The 21,903-nt window shown below is 45.5% G+C and overlaps 1 protein-coding gene across 1 annotated transcript in view; it reads right to left on the reverse strand.

Moving 5' to 3' along the window:
• Positions 1-21,903, reverse strand: part of NLK (nemo like kinase) — a 118,255-nt gene that overhangs the window by 52,730 nt on the left and 43,622 nt on the right. The window contains exon 2 of the mRNA XM_029081916.2: positions 6,797-6,926. Coding sequence (XP_028937749.1) covers positions 6,797-6,926 — 130 coding nt within the window. The remainder of the gene's footprint in view (positions 1-6,796; positions 6,927-21,903) is intronic.

Genomic DNA, 21,903 nt, shown 5'->3' on the forward strand with positions numbered 1-21,903 from the left:
CGTGTCTCTAAAATGTTCATTTGGGCTTCCCTCTGGGGGTACTCCCCATTGCAGTTCACCACCCAGCAGCTGCCTGGGCCTCCGATCATCAGTTATTCTTTTCACATATCCTAACCAGTGAAGCTGCGTGAGAGGGAACGTTGCCTCCATGTTAATGAGCAGACTGCGTTCTGGGACCTCATTGTTGGGAGATCCGCCTTGGCCACTCGACGTTGAGGACGGCCGACAAGAAACGCAGAAGAAACTGCTCGAGGGACCGATAAATTCTTCTGCGGTGGGGCCGGGGTCTCGGACGTATCAACAGGCTGGACCACATTACGCCTTTACACGTTTTTTTCTACGGTATTTGTTAAGCGCTTACTATATACCAGGCACCTTTCTAAGCGCTGGGGTAGACGCTAAGCAATCAGGTTGGACAGAGTCCCGTCCCACATGAGGCTCCCAGATGAATCCCCATTTTACAGATGAGGTAACTGAGGCACAGAGAAGTGCACTGACATGCCCAAGATCACACTGCAGACTCATATTCAATTTGGTTCCAAGTTTGACGTCCTCTGTTACCCAATTCAGATTCCCTGTCTCGTCCAAAGGTCATGCCTGATCACCTTGTACGAGAAGCAGCATAGCTCAATGGAAAGAGCCCGGGCTTGGGAGTCATGGGTTCGAATCCCGGCTCTGCCATTTGGCAGCTGTGTGACTGTGGGCAAGTCACTTCACTTCTCTGTACCTCAGCTACCTCATCTGTAAAACGGGGGATTAAGACTGTGAGCCTCAGGTGGGACAACCCGATTATCCTGTATCTACCCCAGCACTTAGAACAGTGCTCTGCATATAGTAAAGCGCTTAACAAATACCAACATTATTATTATCTACCTCGGCGCTTAGAAGAGTGCCTTGCAGATAGTAAGTACTTAACAAATACCATTATTATTATTATTATGCCAGCTTTCTAGATTTAGTTGGCTACTTCAATTATCCGGATACTGCAGCTTCTATCTTCTATCTCACCAGGAGAATTTGGTGAACACAGTAAGCTCTGTGTGGCCAGTAAAAATCCTTGGCCGTGAATAGGGTTCTCCTGATGTAGATGGATACGTTACTTCAATTAGAGCTTGTCGGTCTGGAAAACAGTGCTGACTGTGAAGTGGCTCATAACCATAATCAGAGCATATCCAGCAGCCTACAGTTACTTCTGGATGGCTGACTCAGAAACTTTCCAAGCTAATGCCAACCTACTCACCGTACCTCCACCTCATCTGTCTCGCCACCAACCCCTTCCCCACGTCCTCCCACTGGCCCGGAACTCCCTCTCTACCTCATGTTTGACAGACGACTTCTTCCCCCACCTTCCAAGCTCCAAGAGACCTTCCCTGCCTAAGCCCTCGCTTCTATTTATCCTCCCTTCTGAGTCACCTATGCGCTTGGCTCTGTTCTCTCAACTATAAAATGGGGATTAAGAATGTGAGCCCCATGTGGGATAGGGACTGGGTCCAATCTGATGAACTTGTGTCTACCCCAGAGCTTAGAACAGTGCTCGGCACATAGTAAGCGCCAAGCAAGTACCATAATTATTATTATTATTACCACCATTTAAGCACTTGTGATTCACCCCACACCAGCCCCACAACGCGCGCGTGCGCGCGCGCGCGCGCACACACACACACACACACACCTTCCACTCACTCGTCACTGCGCAAGCTAGGAATGGAATGGGAAGGCCGCTGCCTGACTCTCCGTCATAGCCGAGACTGGTAGAGTACTGGAAACTCTCCGGGTGCGACCCTGAGAAGGGAAGACAAGATCCTACCGGGCAGATTTCTCACCCTTTTTCTTGCCAATGGTGATTACAGTGGCGTCTGGGATCCCGGGACGTTTCTTCGGCCTTGCGTATGTTGAGTATGCAGACGTCTAAGCATCCCGCCCCTAGGGATGCCATCAAGCCCCAGACAGTCGTCATTTTCCAGAGCTATGATTCTGAGGAGATCGTAGCAAAGGCCAAGCCTTCACACTGGTTAGCTGTCTAGCTCCAATCTGTCATGCGCTTGCCAGTCAGTCAATCGTCTTGAATGAGCATTTACTGTGTGCAGGGCACTGTACCAAGCGTTTGGGAGAGTACAGTATAACGATAAAAAAGACACTCTCTCCCATTCACATTTCCCCTCGCCTTCCAGACACCACCACTTTAAATCAAGCCGTCCACAGTACTCATTGAGCACTTAATGTGTGCAGAGCACTGTCCTAAGCGCTTGGAAGAGTACGATACCACCGAGTTGGTAAACGGGTTCCCTGCCGACAACGAGCTTAGTCTAGAGCCTGAGACTGAAACTTCTAAATCCACTTGTATTTTCTCTTCACAGTTTATTCTCCCATCTTTCTTGTTCCAGAAGTTCACAAATTAAGTGTTCTCTTTGGTGTCTCCCTGTCTTAACTCTCACATTCAGTCCATCAGACTCACACTGCCACCTCATCAAACAATAAATACAAAATATATGAGCCCTTCAACTCCTTGTAACTCTCCGGCCACCTTCCAGTCCAACACGAACTTCTATCAACGCTAGATCGCATCAACTTTCACAACCTGAAAATCCCCCAAAGAAGGGGCTTTTCCCCTTTACACTCAAATGCATCCAAACACTCAGCACTGACGGACATGACTTTTTTGTTTTTAAAGTGTCCGGGGTAACACCGATCTTCGGTCCACATCTCTCACCATCTACCAGTAGCTGAAGAAAACCTTACGGTTGGCGAACCATAACCTTCGGAGCACTGGAGAACATTCAACACAAACAGCTTTCCTGGACAGCATATGGCTTAGCCTTGGATCATTTTATCACTTGCGAAAGCATTTCATTTCTTCATATAATTTCGATCCCAAATTTGGCCAAGGAACCCTCCTGAACTTGAGTTTCCTAACAGCATGCCGTTTTTGCAGATGGTTTGGGCTGTTGTTCGTAGGGCTTCTGCTAAGGCATATTTTGACTTGGACGTTCAGCCCGACCCCAGGACTGAGTAAACGACAAGACGATAACAGGCCGCCAGGCTAATTCCCCTAATCGCTGGATTGTGAACCTACTGAGGGCAATGATCACATTTTGGGTTGACGGACAACCTTTAGCACTGCATCAGGTGCTGAACGTTTTTAAATAACAGTTGAGCCTTATAAGAATTGTCTTTTGGGGAATAGCCTGTGTCAACTAGTGCATACTTTGTTTCTTTAACTTCTGAGGAGCCATGACTCTTGGGAATTTCCAGAGTTCTCCGGGAGGAGATTAGACAATGGAGGATCCCGAATCTCGGTTTGCACATGGCACCTTTATGGATGGTGACCAGCCTTTAGTTTCTGAGGAAAATTATGATCTCAATGGAAAGAGCATGAGTCTGGATGTCAGAAGGAGCTGGGTTCTAACCCCGGCTCCACCACTTCTCTGCCGTGTGACCTCGGGCAAGGCACTGCACTTCTCTGTGCCTCGGTTCCCTCCTCTGTAAAATGGGAATTAAGACTGTGAGGCCCAGGTGGGATACGGACTGTGTCCAGCCTGATGAACTTGTAATCTACCCCAAGGCTTACTATGTGGTAACTGCTTAACAGAGTCCATGAAAAAAACCAAACAAAAAAACCCCAAAGTGACTGTCCATAGCACTCAGCTCTGGCTTGGAAGCTCGGTTTCTTCCTGAACAAACACATGCTCTCTTTAGGAATAAACAAACATCAGAACAGCTCAGTTCCTTGATATTGAATTAAAGAGGCCTTTCTAAACTCGGAGAGCGGTGCCCACTACCAGGATCTGTATCCCTACTTAGATCAGTGCCCTCCTCTCCCTCTAGGCCAGGTTCGGGAGAAAGTCCACTTGGGCTTGGAACAAGACAGTTCTGCTACGTTCCCTAGACGCCGCTTGTGAGGTAGATTTTGCATCCCTGTTGGTTCTGTGCTGACCCAACGACGGAAGTCAGGGTCGGAAACAATTGCACAGAAAGAGAAACGATCTGGGTGTGCGACACCCACCTTAAGAGCCCTGCTTGGCGGTGGCCCAACGGCAACTGCTGATTCTGTGAGGATCTTGGAGTGAAGGCCGTGGAATGAATTTTGGATGGAACTATCAGAAGGTCACGTGACTGGACCCTTAGTCCATCGGCTCTGCCTCTGGGCAGAAGTGAAGGGGGCGCTTTGTCACGACAGGTTTTGAGTCTAGTTGCCATGCTTTAATTAGTCTGGGTTTCAAGAGTTTCTTCTCTCGCACTTCCCAATCTGATGCTGTCATTGTGGCCTAATTAGAAACTCTAAGGGAGTGACTCAGGCACTGAGCAAAGAAATCAACATATGGAATCGGCAGTCCATCGCACCCCTTCGCTCCCGGAGAAGTTATAGGCGGCTTGGAAATAAAGTGTCGTGATCTTTAAATCACCAAATAACCGTTACTATATCCCTTCCCCACGGAAACTTGAAGTTTTTGTCTCACTGTACAGAAGATTTCTAATGGGGCAACTGAATACTAAATGCTAGGTAAATTATTTCCACCCAGCAGGGCTGGGCAAATTCTCAGAATGTCATGCTTTAGGGTAAATCTTCCAGGGCCTGGGGACCACCCACATGATATCACTAAAGGGCAGGGTTGAAGGAAAGGCAAAAGTGGAACTTTGTGGCCAGCTGTCCCTTCTCCCGCTTCCCAGAAAAATGTAGGCCATCCCATGAGTCACTGGGCAAAGGCCCAAATGTCCTCTGGGAAAGTCTGACCTTGTTTATAATCACTTTCAAATTTGAGCAACCAGTTTCTGATTGCGCCTTTCAAAAATGTTCGATATGCTTTGCCAAAGTAACCGGCTTGAGGGTATCAACCAACACTTTTCAGAAAAGTTTTCAGAAGTGCAAATTTCACAAAGAGACTATTGTACGGACAATACATCAACCGCATCAGGGCACTTTTTTGATCCCTATTTCAGCAAAGGTATAAAAGCATCTCCTAAAATGCACTTAAAAGTAATTTCCTTTAAACAGAAAGGTTCTTAAGCAAAGATCCTCTTCACCCTGGCAACTACCCACAGATTTCTCCTCAACAAGGAAGACTAATTTTCAAGAGATCACTTGAAAAAAAAAAACCCACCAAAAAACCCAAACACTTTTCAATGAATTCCACTGGTTGTTTTTCACATCAGCAAATCAGGAAACATGCTTAGGTACAGCAAAGAAGAATGACTAAAGCTCTCAATTCAGGGAAGGAATGTTTCTCTTTCTCTGAAATTGATAACTGAACAAAACCCCAACCCAAACCTGGAGGAGAGCTCAACGGGAATACAAAGGAAAATCTTTGTTCATAATTGACTGAGAAAAATTACCCTCCACGATTCATCCTGAGCCCATGTGCCTCGGGAGAAAACACAATCTACAGCAGTGTCAGTCAATTGGATCATTTTGCAAATAATCACAACTTAAATGGCTACAACCATTAACCACCCATGTAGGTTGCCCAGACCTCTAATTTCATCTCCAACCTAAAATATTAAGGGTGGGGGAGCTGCATCTGAAAATCAGGGCCTGTTATTGGGGATTGAAATGTTTGGAATATGCACTTCCTTTGTGTTGATAACATTCCTCAGAAAAATGTTAACATTTCCTTTGCCTCAATCAATATTTACCAGTAAGCTAATGAATCTCAATATTCACTTAAATTATGCTTATTAGCTCCAATCATAAAGAGGGCATATTTTACTTATGAGTTTCATATAGCCTATGACAAATCTGCGTGCAGATCCTTGCCAAATTCCCTTTATAAACACAAGCTCCCCGTTAAGTTTTTAAATTTATTTTACCTTTAGGAATTTGAGCTCTTGGAAATTATAGGCAGATAAACGCAACTTAAAAAGTAGAAAGAATCACCGAGAATTCTTAAATCGACTTGACATTAAATGAGCAGAATCAAGATTTTAAAACTGCGCAACATGGAACTTAACCAATGAAACGTTGATTCAGTGATCCCATGAAAAACCTATGGTAGGAAAATGTTCTGCGGCAAAAATTATGAGTTTGATTGAATTAAAAGAATAGTAGTATGTCATGGCTTTACTCCTTCATGGTGCAGACCTCGAATAGCGTATTATATATGTGGGATCCAAACTCTTACTTCTTCCTTCCATTCCCCCAGTGCCAAAATGGAGTCCCGCACCGGGGAGTGCTCGTTGAACACTACTGCTATAAATGAGGAACTGAAGTTGATAAAATGCTAAGAGGGATGGTCACTCTGGGCAATGGAGCACTATATGGGCCAGGTATGGTCTACGAGTCAGGAAAAAAAACCCGTAAGCCGGGCTAAAGAGTTCCCCCGTTGAATTCAGAATGCCATTCTGGCCTCAGATATGGGAGGGAACAGGATTACGGTGGGCAACCTAGTGGCTAAAATTCTAATATACGTGTAGTGGACCTGCCCATATGTGATAGGTGAGAGGCAATAAGACTCCCAGCAACACACTTCGTTTACTATGTATATGTACAATCCTCACACAGTCATGGCAGAGCCCCTTGAAGCAAGGTCTGGATCTACTTGCAAATCAGCGAGGGGCTTTGCCAGTCGTCACGCGGGGTTGGAACCAGTGTAGGTAGGGAGTTTCTGTCTCACACGGGATCAGAACCTGAGGGCTGAGACTCCATTTCCATGTCGAGGCATTCTTAAAAACAGTCCTATCCTCCTTTCAGAATCACACCCGTGAGGCTGGAGTTGATACTGAAAGCTACTCACCTATCTCCTCTCAATTTCCCTTAACTGTAACGACTCAACAGTAGAAGGCAAAACCCAAATCCACTTACGTTATCATGCTTAAAAAAACACAACATCTTCAATTCTCGGAAGACCCTTTTGCAAGAGACCAGATTCTGGAAGACGTTGGGCATCTTTTTGAGGGCAACTCTCTTTCCATCTCTTGGATCTGTTACTGACCTAGAGAAGCAAGTGAAGGGAAAAAGGAAAAAAAAAAAAAGAAAAGGCTCAGTTTCAAACTCAACAAATATCTTTTTTAAGTCATTCGATGCTGTTTTCATAATTCAAGTTCTTTAGGGGAGGGCCACCCTGGCCTTCCACAACAGCGTTTTTCTGAAGCATGGAAAACACTTTCACATTATCTTATTCTCACAACCCCCGGTGAGATGGGGTCGGGGGGAGGTGGGGGAAGATGGTATCCCCAGTTTGCAAACAGCGAAATGGAGACCTAGAGAAGTTAACTGAATTCCTCCAGACTCAACGGCAAGCTCGCTCGGTTCTCCTGTCTTGAGAATTCGAGCCCTTCTCGGATCGAAATCCAAATGATTACATATCATTCCTCCGATCAATATTCACATCACACTTTAATTGGTTTAGTGATTTGTCCAAAGTGGGCAGCTGCTAGATGAGGCCGTGGGAATGAGCTCGGCCTCGGGCCTGGTCTGCTATTACAGGTGAGTAACCCCTCTTGATGCCACTCTGCAGTGTGAAGTCAATACTGAGGAACAAAGTCAGTTCATCTGATCCTGGGATGAACCCTTTGACATGCGTGAAATCCAACATGACTGCAAATGTAAGAAACAGTCACTTCGGTCCAAAAGTGTCTTTTCCTTAGGCATTTTGGACAGAATGCTTTGGCAGAATCAGGGAAAGTTCTTTGGACAACGTGCGCCTGGCTGGATTCGGCCTTGGTTAGGGCAATGGATACTAAAAACGCAAGTTGTCTTCATTCACCGTGAGGTTCTTTTGATACACAACCCCTGCTTTCAGCAGAACTGACTATATTTATGTGAAGAGATACGCACCCATTCAGTCCTATTATCATTTACGGGAAACTCAGAGGAACCACAGAACTAATTATTTATCCAATCATCATGAAATTTACCTGGTACAATTTCACAAAGCCAGATTTTAAATTCAACATCCCAAGTACAACAAATTTGTAATAATTTACATAGTTCAGACCCACTCAATAAATGCTGTTGATAATCAGTTAACACACTCAAAGTGCTTGGGAGACTACCGCATGAGTAAAAGACAGAATCTTTACCTTTAAGGAATTTGCAACGCAACACAAGTGATAGATACACAATTATTTTCACTTAGGAGGAAAGGGAAAATGGAAAGATGGATAAGTGCTTAAATAGAGTATATAGTCTGTGATCCACACAAATGCTAAAGGGCGCTATAAGCTCATAAATACTAAAGGTGATCGTTGAAGGAATATAACCTGGCCTAGTGGATAGCGCGCATGGGGCTGGGAGTCAGGAGGACCTGGATTCTAATCCTAACTCTACCACTTGACTGCTGGGTGACGCTGGGCGAGTCACTTCACTTCTCTGTGCCTCAGTTCCTTCATTTGTAATAATGACAATTGTGGAATTTGTTAAGTGCTATGTGCCAGGAACTGCACTAAGCGCTGGGGCAGATACAGGCAAATTGGGTTGGACACAGTTCCTGTCCCATGTGGACTCACAGTCTCAATCCCCATTTTACAGATAGTAATAATAATAATGCTAGTATTTGTTAAGCAGTTACTGTGTGCCAAGCACTGTTCAAAGCGCTGGGGTAGATATAAGGTAATCAGGTTGTCCAATGTGGGGCTCAGTCTTAATTCCCATTTTACAGATGAGGTAACTGCGGCACAGAGAAGTAAAGTGACTTGCCCAAGGTCACACAGCAGGCAAGTGGAGGAACCGGTACTAGAACCCAGGATCTTCTGACCCCCAGGCCCGAGCTCTATCCGCTACACCATGCTGCTTCTCAACGGACACATATCCTGCCCACAACAAGCTTACAGTCTAGAGGAATGAGCAGAAGTCCTTGGCCTTGAGTGAGAAATGGGAGCTCCTGATCTTCCTGACCCAGCAACCCCTGACTAATTTCACAGATCCACCTCACTTTAGACCGTGCAAACAACTATATACGAGCTTGGGAGAATACAAGACAACAGAATTAGCAGAAACGTTTAATTCCAAAGCAGGCCTCACACATACACAAGTATCTCTGACCAACATCCAATAAGGCTCAGATAATTACATTTCTTGATGCTTTTAAAATTCTTCTTAAGTTAAGATCCATTTCAAAACAAATCCACAAGAAGGCTAAAAATATATTCATACTCAGTACACTCCTGCTTTAAAATAAAACTTTAAAAATGGACAGGAATACCTCTGCCTCAAAGTCACAAAATCAACCTTTGACAACATCTTTCTTCTATAAATATCAACACAGAAGTTTATTTTCCATGTGGGAAGACCACTTGGGTAGTCCGATGACTGCATTTTCCAAGATTTTATCTGTTGCATTGGGTGTGGGCAATATCAGCGATAAACTGTCACACTTACAGATTTTTTTTTTATAATTTAAATGTAAATGCAGAACCCGGATCTAGCAGGATTTGCATCCAAATGTTTGTATTTTCTTGTGTTTAGAGTCAGAGTAATTAGAAGGGTATATCCAGCTACTAGTTAGGTTACTCTTTCGTTGAAGCCTGACCCTCCCAGACTAACATCTGATGGAAAACCTGTACAGGGGATAGAGAGGCGGGGGAGGAAAAGACAAGGGGACTTTGGCAACTGGAAGATAAGGGGGCTGCTAATTCATTTTTCACAGAAATTCTCTAATCTGTCCTTGGGAAATCCAAATGGAGACTGGCTGAAATTTCACCTGAAAACAGATGTGTGATTATTTTCAATAAATGAGGTCAACAGTGATACTAAATTCCCGTAAGGTACACTGAATCAAAAGTAAACTGATTGCAACAGTGATCCAGCAGGAGGTGACACAGGGATAACTCTATGCAAACACCACTGATCCCATCTGCAAAAGGGATGGAATAGTTTAAATAGTTTACTTTTCCTTCCAATAGTTTAAATTTTGGGGGGAGGGGGAGAAGGGGAGACGAAGGCCTGTTGGTATATGACAGAAGTTAATACCTGTCAGACAAGAAGCTTTAATGGGTGGTATTTGAGCACTTACTACGCGCAGAGCTTTAAAACGCGTATATCTATACCCTACCACCACCAAGTCCCTGAAAAACCTGACTCTAGAGAATCAGGCTGTTTCTAGTGTGCTTAATAATCGAACATCAAAATATTCTATCAGCAGAGATCTGGTGTAAATCTCAAAGAAAAACAGCTTGAAGATTACGGAGCCTTTGGAAACAATTACGAGATCATAACTGAATGTGCAATTTCGCTAAGTTGCAGTTTGCAAAGGCCCCTGACGTTTATTTAGCCTCCTTTATGGCAGCTCCAGTGCTGTGCAAAATTAAGAAAATAACACCATCCCTGTCCTATGGTGCTTAAAATCTGGACAATGTAGAAGCAGGGAAGCAACATGGCCTAGTGGATAGAGCACAGGCCTGGGAGTCAGAAGGACTTGGGTTCTAATTCTGGCTCTGCCGCTTGTCTGCTGGGTGACTTTGAGCAAGTCGCTTACCTTCTCTGGGCCTCTGTTACCTTATCTGCAAAATGGGGGTTAAAACTGAGAGCCCTGTTTGGGACGGAGACTGTGTCCAACCTTATTAACTTGCGTCTCCTCCAGCGCTTAGAACTGTCATGTAGTATGTGCTTAAGAAACAGCATTAAAAAAAAAGCAGGGAACGAAGAATGAGCTGATTTTTTTTTTCCAAAGCACGTTAGTCAAACACACGCTTTCTAGATTTCTTGGGACGGCAGCCTGTAGATGTCCCTATGTAATTTTAAGATGTTGACTTTCGCCCTGCAACTACAGAAGAGATCCATGTGTTCTCAGTTTTATTAATAAAGCACATCCCTGAACTCCACTTGCAGGAGGGGGAGGAAGGGAGTTTCATTTCATCATTTCGTCCCAGCAGCCACCTTTGGCAGTGGTCCCTGGGGGATGCTGGCAATTGTAATCTTGGCAGGCCCAAAGACATGTGGACATGTGCAGTGTTCCCAAAGCCTACCGGTTGTTGTTCTCCAGGTATTAAACGGTGGAGGGGAGGAGGAAGGGAAGCATACAGTCCCCAGGAGGAATCTTACTGATGCAGCCCTGTGGAGAAGTCAGACTCAGGACCCACTTAAAAGTGACAAAATCTCTCTCCAAAAGCCCCCTACTCAGAATTAATCACTGCCTTTGGTTTTTGAATAGCTTATTCTTATTCTTTTTACAGTTCCTCGAGTTCCACTAAATCTTAGTTCCACTAAATCTTGTCCTTTGAGGGAACCTGCTTTCGCAGCCCACCCAACAATCATTTCCTAGCTTTGTCCACATCGGACTGCTTTTAAAAAGAGCCCCTTCGACCTGACGCTTTCTTTCTGAGTTTTATCCAGAACTTGATATACTTCCAACACTCTAATACTAGACTGACGATGTGATCTATCATCACTCCGTTTCGGGCCTCGCCAAGCGGATTCCCAAAGTCTTCACGCTCATCAATCTATGGTACTTATTGAGCGCTTTACGGGTGCAGAACACTCCGCTAAGCCCTTGGGAAGTACCATACAACGGAGGTGGTGGGCAAAGCCCCACCTAATAAATCACCCAAACCCAAGTACAGTTTAGTGGACAATAAATTGGGGATACAAGCCATTCGATCAATCAATCCATAGTATTTTCTGAGTGCTTACTATGTGCAGGGCACTCTACTGAGCATTGGGGAGAGGACAATACAATAGAATTCACAGACCCGTTCCCTGCCCCTAATGAGATTACAGTCTAGAGGGGGAGATAGACATTAATGTGAATTAATAACAAGAACTGATTCCCTGCCACCTGGGCTAAACCGCCTACACCGAAGTACAGTTTAGTGGACAATAAATTGGGGATACAAGCCAGTTTGATCAATCACTCCACAGTATTTTCTGAGTGCTTACTACGTGCACTGTACTGAGCATTTGGGAGAGATCAGTACAGTAGAATTCATAGATCCGTTCCCTGCCCATAATGAGATTACAGTCTAGAGGGGGAGATAGACATCAATGTGAATTAATAACAGATTCCCTGCCTCCTGGGCTCTCACAGATCAGCGGCTCAAAGTGACTCAGTGGCATGCACAAAGTTGGCAATGGATTGATTGCCCTGATCCCTGGACAGTCCCCGCCGTCGTTCAGAAGTGGCCCCACTTCCAAAGTATCAGTCCGTCAACCGGCAGTATTTATTGAACGCTTTCTACGAGCCCAACATTGTACTACTCTCCTACTCCATCCCAGCCCGCACACTTGGTTCCTCTAACGCTAACCTTGTCACCGTACCTCGATCTGGTCTATCTCGCTTCCGACCTCTCGCCCACATCCTCTCTCTGGCCTGAAATGCCCTCCCTCCTCATATCTGACAGATAATTGCTCTTCCCCACTTCAAAGCCTTATTGAATCTCCTTCAAGAATCCTTCCCTGAGGCCTCCTCTCCTCTTCTCCCACTCCATTCTGTGCTGCTCTTACCTGCTCCTTCATTGATCTTTCTTCCCATCCCCACAGCACATACGTATATCTCTAATTGATTTATTTACTTATTTATTTATATTAGGGTCTGTCTCCCCCTCTAGACCGTGAGCTTGCTACGGGCAGGAATGTGTCCGTTTTGTTGTTATACTGTACTCTCCCAAGAGCTTAGTAGTGCTCAGCACACGCTAAGCGCTCATTATTCATTCATTCATTCAATAGTATTTATTGAGCGCTTACTATGTGCAGAGCACTGTACTAAGCGCCTGGAATGTACAATTCAGGAACAGAGACAATCCCTGCCCAATAACGGGCTCACAGTATAAACGGGGGAGACAGACAGCAAAGCTTTGCTTGTATGTATCCCACTGTTTAATACAGTGCCCGGCACATAATAAGCGCTTAACAAATCCATACGAAAACAAACAAAAAAACCCCATGAAAACTAGACTGCTGCTCGCTTCCATTTTCCACACCATACAAGGAGTGTCTTTGGGGACCAGCTGATAAGACTGAAGATTCTTCCCTCATGAAAATAATAATTGTGGTATTTGTTAAGCGCTTATGTGCAAATGCTGGGGGTGGATACAAGCAAATTGGGTTGAACACAGTCCCTCTGTCCCACGTGGGGCTCCCGGTCTCAACCCCCATTTTACGGATGACGGAACCGAGGCACAGAGAAGTGAAGCGACTTGCCAAGGTCACACCGCAGACAAGTGGTGGACCCGGCCTTAGAACCCATGACCTTCTGGCTCCCAGGGAAAGAATCTTCTCTCAAGTCTGTTCAACTCTCGACTCCCATTCAGCACCCCTGGCTTCAACGGGCCCATTATCCTCGGAGGTTTTCTTTCTCCACTGCCAACTCTCAGTTCCGTGAGCCAGGAGAGGGCCCTAAGATGAACCAAGTTCTGGGAATACTCCCAGTTTCAAGGTTAGTGTTGGAGCCTGTTAATGTTTTAGGGTAAAAAAAAAAATCCAGCAAGCTGCATTTTGTTTTATTATTCATGCAAAAAACCAGTCATGCCTGTAGCTGGTAACAATATAACTCTAATGAATGTGAATGGCAGTGCAGTCATTTCACGCCATGTTGAGTTTGTTCTCTCTTAACTCGGGGTAGCAGCTGCTTTGGTTCAGCACAAACAGTACCAGAGACCAGAGATAAGTGCAGAAGCCTGTTACACAGGAATGCTTTTATTTTCTTTGTTGCTGAAAGGCTTTGCTGTGCTGAGCTCTTCTGGTGCGGCAACACACTGGTTATCCCAGCTGGACAGGCTGCTGAATCTCAGGCTGGAAGGAAAAAATGAACAGTTCCGTACACAACTTCTGCTGTCGGATCAAAATAAGGGCCTCTCTTCGAAAGGCGGGACAACTCGCTTGGTAGCCAGCTACTTCTCCCCATCCCGCCCCATTCGAGACGTCCCACCCCGGATCCGGAATTGTCCACTGGCTCTCCGCCAACTTCCCCCCCGCTGCGTGTCCACTCTCATCAGCTGTTTTCCAGCTCACACGCTCCGCTCCTCCACAACTACACGGTGCTTGGAACTCCCTCCTCCTTCAAATCCACCAAGCCATAACCTTTCATTCATTCATTCAATAGTATTTATTGAACGCTTACTATGTGCAGAGCACTGTACTAAGCGCTTGGAATGAACTAGTCGGCAACAGATAGAGACAGTCCCTGCCGTCTGACGGGCTTACGGTCTAATCGGGGGAGACGGACAGACAAGAACGATGGCAATAAATAGAGTCAAGGGGAAGAACATCTCGTAAAAACAATGGCAACTAAATAGAATCAAGGCCATGTACATTTCATTAACAAAATAACCTTCTCCGTCTTCCTCATCTGCTGAAAACTCACCTCCCGTGGGAGATATAATAATAATAATAATAATGTTGGTATTTGTTAAGCGCTTACTATGTGCCGAGCACTGTTCTAAGCGCTGGGGTAGACACAGGGGAATCAGGATGTCCCACGTGGGGCTCGCAGTCTTCATCCCCATTTTACAGATGAGGTAACTGAGGCACAGAGAAGTTAAGTGACTCGCCCACGGTCACACAGCTGACAAGTGGCAGAGCTGGGATTCGAACTCATGACCTCGGACTCCAAAGCCCGTGCTCTTTCCACTGAGCCACGCTGCTTCTCATATTTTCCAACGGCCCGTGTCACTTCATCCCAAAGCCTCCTCCGCACACACATAACGCCATGAACCCACACTATTCAGTCCTTCATTTATTTATTTGCTTGCAGTTACCACTAACAGCTAAACTTTTCCTCCTGTTTCCACTGTCTGTGTTTAATTTGTTTTGTCTTCCATTATGAGATCATGAACTCCTCCAGGCCAGGGACCATACTTTTTATTTTTATTGTCCACTCCTAAAACCATTGTTCGATGCTCTGTTGGGTAAACGGTACTGAATTAGTTTCACTAAACTCATCAAAATCTGGATTTACTGAACACCTCTGTGCAGAGTATGGAGCATGCTACTCCCAAAAAAGCATTAAGTTATTTTGACAGTTGTCAACTCCCCAAATTCTTAATAGTGGGCTTTCTCCACACAGATGACCCCCAGTACCATTTTCACTATGTTTTGGCTAGAACGCCATTGGGGAATTGGGAAAAATTATTCCTTCAACATGGGTCTGCCTGGATGGATCATGATGCCCTGTTGGAAAAAGACCATTTTAAGCCTGGGTCCAAGTGTCAGTAAAGGCATGAGCAGTCTAATAGGAATCTTCCTTAACTTGAGGTTCACAAAGACCAGAACGACTGTGAAACAGGAGAATTGATTACACAATCAAGAAGAATTTCACTGAGAAAGGTACAGGGACAATTAATTACCTTCCTCCTCTCTCTTCCATGCCCAGCTGGGTGGGTTACGCACTCTCACTAGTCACTTGGACAAAGTCATTCCTTCAACCTATTTACTTATCTTGTATAAGGCCCAGTCATCTATGATGTTTCACCAATATTTAAAATAAAATTACGTGGTGCTCCATAAATATTTTAAAATAAACTGACATCTCCAGACCAGACGGAGAAAAACACACATCTAAAGTGCTTTGAAAGCATTAAACCTGAATGCAATTATCTTCCCCACTCCATGGAGACGAATGGGGATTGAGTCAGCACTGGGGTCTTTTTTCCAAGCCCCCTGAACTCCCTAAGGATTCTCCCTCTCAGACCCACATTCAATCAGATGCCCAAAGGGACACAAACAGAACACGGGGACTAGTGTGGAGTCACTGTTGCCATACAAGAGCTCAAGTGACCGAGTACACCTCTCCCGCTAACCCATGGGACATAGTCCGCATCTCGCGAGTTTACTGAAGGGTGGTACTTTGAAGACTGGAGGCATACATCATTATGGCTAACTTCCCTGTCATTTGCGACATAAAATTTATTTATTTTTTTAAGAGGCAGAAAGAACACACAAGCTGTTCTTCAGAAAAAACCATAGATATGCATATGGAGCCAGTCAAAAGAAGTTCAATGCCAAAAACAGGCAGCTTTTTGGATCTTGCATGGCCATTTAATTGTAGACTAAAAGGCAAACTGTCCATAAATCCCAGAAAAGAGTGACAATTACCCAAACTTGTTTAAATCACTCACTAATTACCAGAAGAGAGTTTTTGACCTAAAATGATCCCAACAGAACAATCCTCGCTCTAAGGGGAATTAGGTTGGGGAGCGTTTTCCAGTGAAAATAATATCAAAGGCTTTGCCGATCGGGGAGAAGCTCCGAGACAGTCTCGATCTCACAACGAAACATGCTTATATAGTCTTAATTCAAATTTTAGAATTTACATTTTTTTCTAATATTTGCCCGGTAAAATCAGCGTGGTGCGATTTACTCGCCATTATATGGGCGTGGATCATCTTCGCCCTTCCTGCTGCTGGCATGGAAGGAAAGGAAGTAGAAGTCACAGAGCCCAAGTTGAGCAGTCTCTAGCCGTCATGGCGAGAGTCATAATGCTGAGTGGGACTTGTAATAATAAGGAAGGTTACGATAACACTAATTGCGTTTAATGCTTACCAGGAATCAAGCGCTATACTTAACGCTTGGGGCTGTCACAAGATAATCTGGTCAGACACAGTCCATCCTGACCGGGGCTGACAGAGACTCTGGGGGGAGGGAGAACAGGAATGGAATCCCCATTTTACAGATAAGATAACCGAGGCACGGAGGAGTGAAGTCACCTGCCCCTGGTCACACGACGGGCAAGCAGGAGAGCCGGGATTGGGACTCAGATTCCACGACGCCCAGGCCTGTGCTTTTTCCGGTAGGCTTGGGTGGTCCAGCCTGGCCCGGTTCCCCCGCAAAGACTGATGGTGTCGCTCCAACAGCTGACCAGCTGGTGCATCCAAGCAGGGATGTTCCCCTTCTCTACAGTGTGGCTCGCGCTGCAAGACTTGCTTGGCAAAAGTCAGAAACCTTGGCGCTTAGGACATCACCCAAACAGCAGCTGTACTCCTCACCTTTCATTCAATCCTTTTTATTGAGGGCATTGTGTGCAAAGCACTGTACTAAGCCTTGGGAGGGTATAATGTAACAATAAAAGACACATTCCCTGCCGACAGTGAGCATACACTCTAGAGGGGGAGACAGACATTACTATAAATAAATAAATCCCCCTGTTAAATGGGACTGGATACCTGTACTCTCTCCCACTTGGGACTGTGAACCCCACATAATAATAATAATGTTGGTATTTGTTAAGCGCTTACTATGTGCAGAGCACTGTTCTAAGCGCTGGGGTAGACACAGGGTAATCAGGTTCTCCCATGTGAGGCTCACAGTCTTAATCCCCATTTTACAGATGAGGTAACTGAAGCACAGAGAAGTTAAGTGACTTGCCCACAGTCACACATGGGACAGGATCTGTGTCCGACCTAACTGATTTATTCCCACCCCTGGGCTTAGAACAGCATCTGACACACAGTAAGTCAGACACAGTCAGTCAGTCACACAGTAGGAGAAGCAGCGTGGCTCAGTGGAAAGAGCACGGGCTTTGGAGTCAGGGCTCATGAGTTCGAATCCCAGCTCTGCCACTTGTCGGCTGTGTGACTGTGGGCAAGTCACTTAACTTCTCCGTGCCTCAGTTCCCTCGTCTGTAAAATGGGGATTAAGACTGTGAGCCCCACGTGGGACAACCTGATTCCCCTATGTCTACCCCAGCGCTTAGAACAGTGCTCGGCACATAGTAAGCGCTTAACAAATACCAACATTAAATTAATTAATTAAATTAAGTCCTTAAGGAGGACTATAAAACAAAGAGAGGCAGTGGCTCATTGGAGTTGGGGAAAAAAAAAGTTTCTACTGGAACTTCTTGGCAAAAATTAGACTTATCTCTATGAATAAAATTGACGTTTTTATTTGGACTATCATCTCCGAGTGCTCTGATTAGCTCAGAAATGGTCCAAGTGGTAAGAAGAGATTGTCTGCGCTGCCCAATATAACTTCCTACATCACACCTCCTTCTGGAGCTCTGCCTTCAATCGATCGGTCAGTGGTATTTATCGAGTCTTACCGTGTGCAGAGCACTGGACTAAGGTCTTGGGAGAGTATAGCATAGGAGAGTTAATAGACACGTTCCCTGCCCACAAGGCAGCGTGGCCTAGCGGATAGAGCAGAAGTCTGGAAGTCAGAAGGCTCTGGGTTCTAATGCCAGCTCAGCCAATCGCTTGCTGTGTGACCTTGGGGAAGTCACTTAATTTCAACTGTAAAATGAAGATACCTGTACAACCTCCTTAGACCGTGAGCCCATACGGGACAGGGCCTGTGTCCAACCTAATTAACTTATACCTTCTCTAGTGCTTAGCAGAGTGTTTGACACATAGTAAGCGCTTAACAAAAACCATAAAAAAAAATGGGATTATAGTTTCAGGGCTCTAACCAAAGGGGCCCTTTCCCTCAGGACGCCTCATGACTCCACAGAGATCCCCTGTCAACTCTCACCTGCCCAGATCCACCAAAACCACAATGCGCATACTTATAAATACATACATTCATTTTCTCTCTCTGTCTCCACCCCCCGCTCCCCGAAACACCACTAATGCCCCCCTGACTTGGGTAGCAGCAGTGACAGGAGCAGGTAAGTGAAAGGACAGAGACTAGCAGCTGCCGTTGCCCACCGTGACTGTCGGGTGGTCCGAATTACCAGTCCAGATCTCAGAGAAGTCAGCAGGGGCAGAAAACCAGCCTACCAGTGGACCCGAGCCTACTACTATAGAGAAGAATCATGGATTAATTTGAAAAAAGAAAACCCAGAGGATCTGAGTCAAATTTGATTGTGCACTACAGTGGAAAGTTCCTAATTCTTCATTATTTCAGGCAGATACCTTGTGTCGCTCTCCCCCATCTTTTCCTCATGTGGACACCTCAAATTCAGGCACCCTTTACTACCTGATGAGAAATGCCGCAGCCCGCTAGACTGTAAGCCCACTGTGGGAGAGGACGTGTCTGCCCGCTCTGTTGTACTGTACGCTCCGCACACTGTAAGAACTCAATAAATGGCACTGATCGACTGATAGGTTTGAAATCTCATCTATTTTAATTCAAATGTAGAAAAAAGAGTTTTAAACCCTTTGAATTTTCCCTAGATTCATTATTTAGATCAGGAACCATGCCAGAGAAATGAAACACGCCCCTTTCCTCTTTGGCTTCAAAATGACAGTTCTCTCCAACTGGGCATTTCTCGGTCGATACTAAAACCCACCACTATTTCTCTAGTACAACTAAATCTCCAGTGAAACAGAGACGGGGTGGGGGAAACCCGCTTAAACTCCAACCCCACCTGCTTCCCAACAAAAGCACCAGGAAAAGACAAAAAGAAGTCTGCAGTTTGGTTTGGGGGAGTTAAATCTGAACTCGGACGGTCCTTTAATTGTGTGTTCGAACAAGTATAAATATTACATAAACTACAACAAACACTCTGGTCTGTGCAATGACCATTAGCACAGTAGGAAGGCACTGATATGGAAAATGTATGAGGCAAAAGCCCACCAGATGTGAGAAATGTGCTCATATAATCCATCTTGCTGAGGTAGTTGGAAGGGTGGGGGGGTTGGAGGGGAACCATCAATCATTTGGCAGGGAGAGTTTCATTAAATGTCTCATCCCAATGTTCAGAAGAGGCACGGTTAGTTTCGTGTCCCCGCTTTTGCTCTTGCCAACTTTTAGAAAAATATACATTCTAAGCCAGAGCTGTTTCTTGGTTACGTGTTTAAAGAAGGCCAGTTCACTTCCTCCTAACCTCATGAACCGGTGGGATCTCCCGCTCCTCTGCCACGGCATCTCACAGAGGATCACTAGCAAACTCTCCGAGCTCTCGGCTCTTGCTCTGCCCTTTCACGGCATCGGTAACTCACTCCTGAAAGAGCGGTTCCAAGGAGAACCTAACCAATCCCTCTGGAAGATGGCCGTGGCGGGGGGCTACGTGGTGTTGAATACGAAATTCTTCCATATTAGAGCCTCGAAGTGGGATACCAATTCAGAGTCAGTCCCAGCGTGCCAAGCCCTGGAAGTTTTCATGGCCCGGTGGCCACTGCTCTCTTTGGGTTCCAAGCCTATGAATATTACATGGAAAGGGAGATGAATTTCAGCAGAAGAAAGGTTTTATTTTAAGCACCAACTAAGGACCCCAAAGGAAACCACCCTCCTCCAGCTCCGCCCTACTTCAGAGTCCACAGGTCCACCGGACAGGTTGCAAAGTGCAACCGAAACTAAGTGTGGGTCACACACAACTGGTTCTAAAGCCTGCTGACCACTTCCTGGTACATGTGTGCTGAGTGGGTGACGAACAATGGTGCAGGAAAGGGAGGATATTACAGGCCGTGAAAAGCAGACCAATTTCCAGTGGCTTTTCAACCTCTGAGATATGCAGATCTCTCTACCCACCTCATTAAAATCTCTAGGAAAAGACAGTCTAAAGGATCAAGGGGAACTTTATTTCATTTGGACCTGCCATGGGAAGTCTTTGGTTGGTTTTTGTTTTTTGTTTTGAAGAGTTCAGTGGCTTTGTGGCCAATTTAGTTGTGACCTGCCATAAAAGGTTATTCTCACCATGCACCTATGTAGTTAACCCTGCAGTTTACTTAGTTACAGATCAAAATTTCGGGACATAAAAATGGGAGCTACCGCGAAATTTAGAGATGGAAGCCTTTTACAAATGGAACTGCTAATTTGATATTTCATACGGAGGAACTGCCCCTCCGGCTTCCCTCTCAGTTTCCCTTACAGATGGATTCAATTGTATTTACTGAGCGCATACTGTGTGCAAAGCACTGTATTAAGCGCTTGGGAGAGTACGATACAACCACCAACACATTCCTGCCCACGGTGAGGTCAGAGTCTAGAGGGGGAGACAGACGCTAATACAAATTGATGAATAAATAAATAAATTACAGATATATATAGAAATGCTGTGGGGATGGGAGGGAGGATGAACGAAGGAGCAAGTCAAATGAAGTCAGGGAAGGCTTCTTGGAGGAAATAAGCCTTCGATAAGGTTCTGAAGTGGGGGAGAGCAATTACCTGTCTGATATGAGGAGGGAGGGCGTTCCAGGCCAGAAGTAGGATGTGGGCGAGAGGTCGGTGGTGAGAAAGATGAGATGAAAGTGTAAACCTGGGTTAGCAGAGGATTTTGCCGGCTTTTAGAAACAAACGGTCCTCCATCATTATCCACAGGACCCCCAGCACAAGTGCTAAGTGAGAGGCACGGGAGAGTAGCTCCGCTGTCAGTGCTTAGAAATGCAAACTAAGAGCCTGGCCCTAATCACCGGAACACATCCCCTGCCTTTTATCTTCGGAAAGACTTCAAGTAGCCACGAGGGTACAGTTTCCCGTTGAAAAGTAAAATTTTTCGGCTTAATTCATTCCAAGTTTTTAGATCTCTATTAGCAGGTATAATTGGGGTGGAACAACCCAGGATCCAACCTCAGTGCCTTTGCCTTGGTCATAACCAGTCAGCGGGGGGAGAGGAAGCAGTCTTATTGCATTTCGGGTAGGAACTACGGTCTGAGAGTGGACCTAGCTCTAGATTTTGATTTGGAGTTGGGAGGTGGCTTTAGGGGCCATCCACTGAACCCCCTGACTGTAGGATCCGAATCGGACTTCATTCATGAACTCAACTCCTGGACGAAAGGGGACTCTTCTGAACCACGGAGAAGGCCTCCTCCCCACGCCCTTACCTCACACACTTACTACGTCCCAGGATAGTCAGGCCATTTGGATGAGACCCCCCCCACCCCCAGCTCCTTCCCCAACACCAACACATCCTCTCTCAAAACTGAAATGGGGCCCAGCAACAGAGGGATGGCTGTGGAGAAGGCAGATCAGATTAGAAAGAGAGGGATTAGGAAAAGGATCTCTTCTGCTTATTCCTCCCTTCAGCAGTTTCCTTCTTTCCTTCCCCAAAGATCATACTCCAGGGAAAAGATTATTAAGACCCCTGCAAATATAGAGTCCATTAGGCCTCGCCTTTAAAATAAATAAATAGATACAAATAAAGCCACCTCCGAGGGGCAACC

Source organism: Ornithorhynchus anatinus, chromosome 17 (genome assembly GCF_004115215.2).
Source record: "Ornithorhynchus anatinus isolate Pmale09 chromosome 17, mOrnAna1.pri.v4, whole genome shotgun sequence".
NCBI classification, from domain to species: Eukaryota; Metazoa; Chordata; class Mammalia; order Monotremata; family Ornithorhynchidae; genus Ornithorhynchus; species Ornithorhynchus anatinus.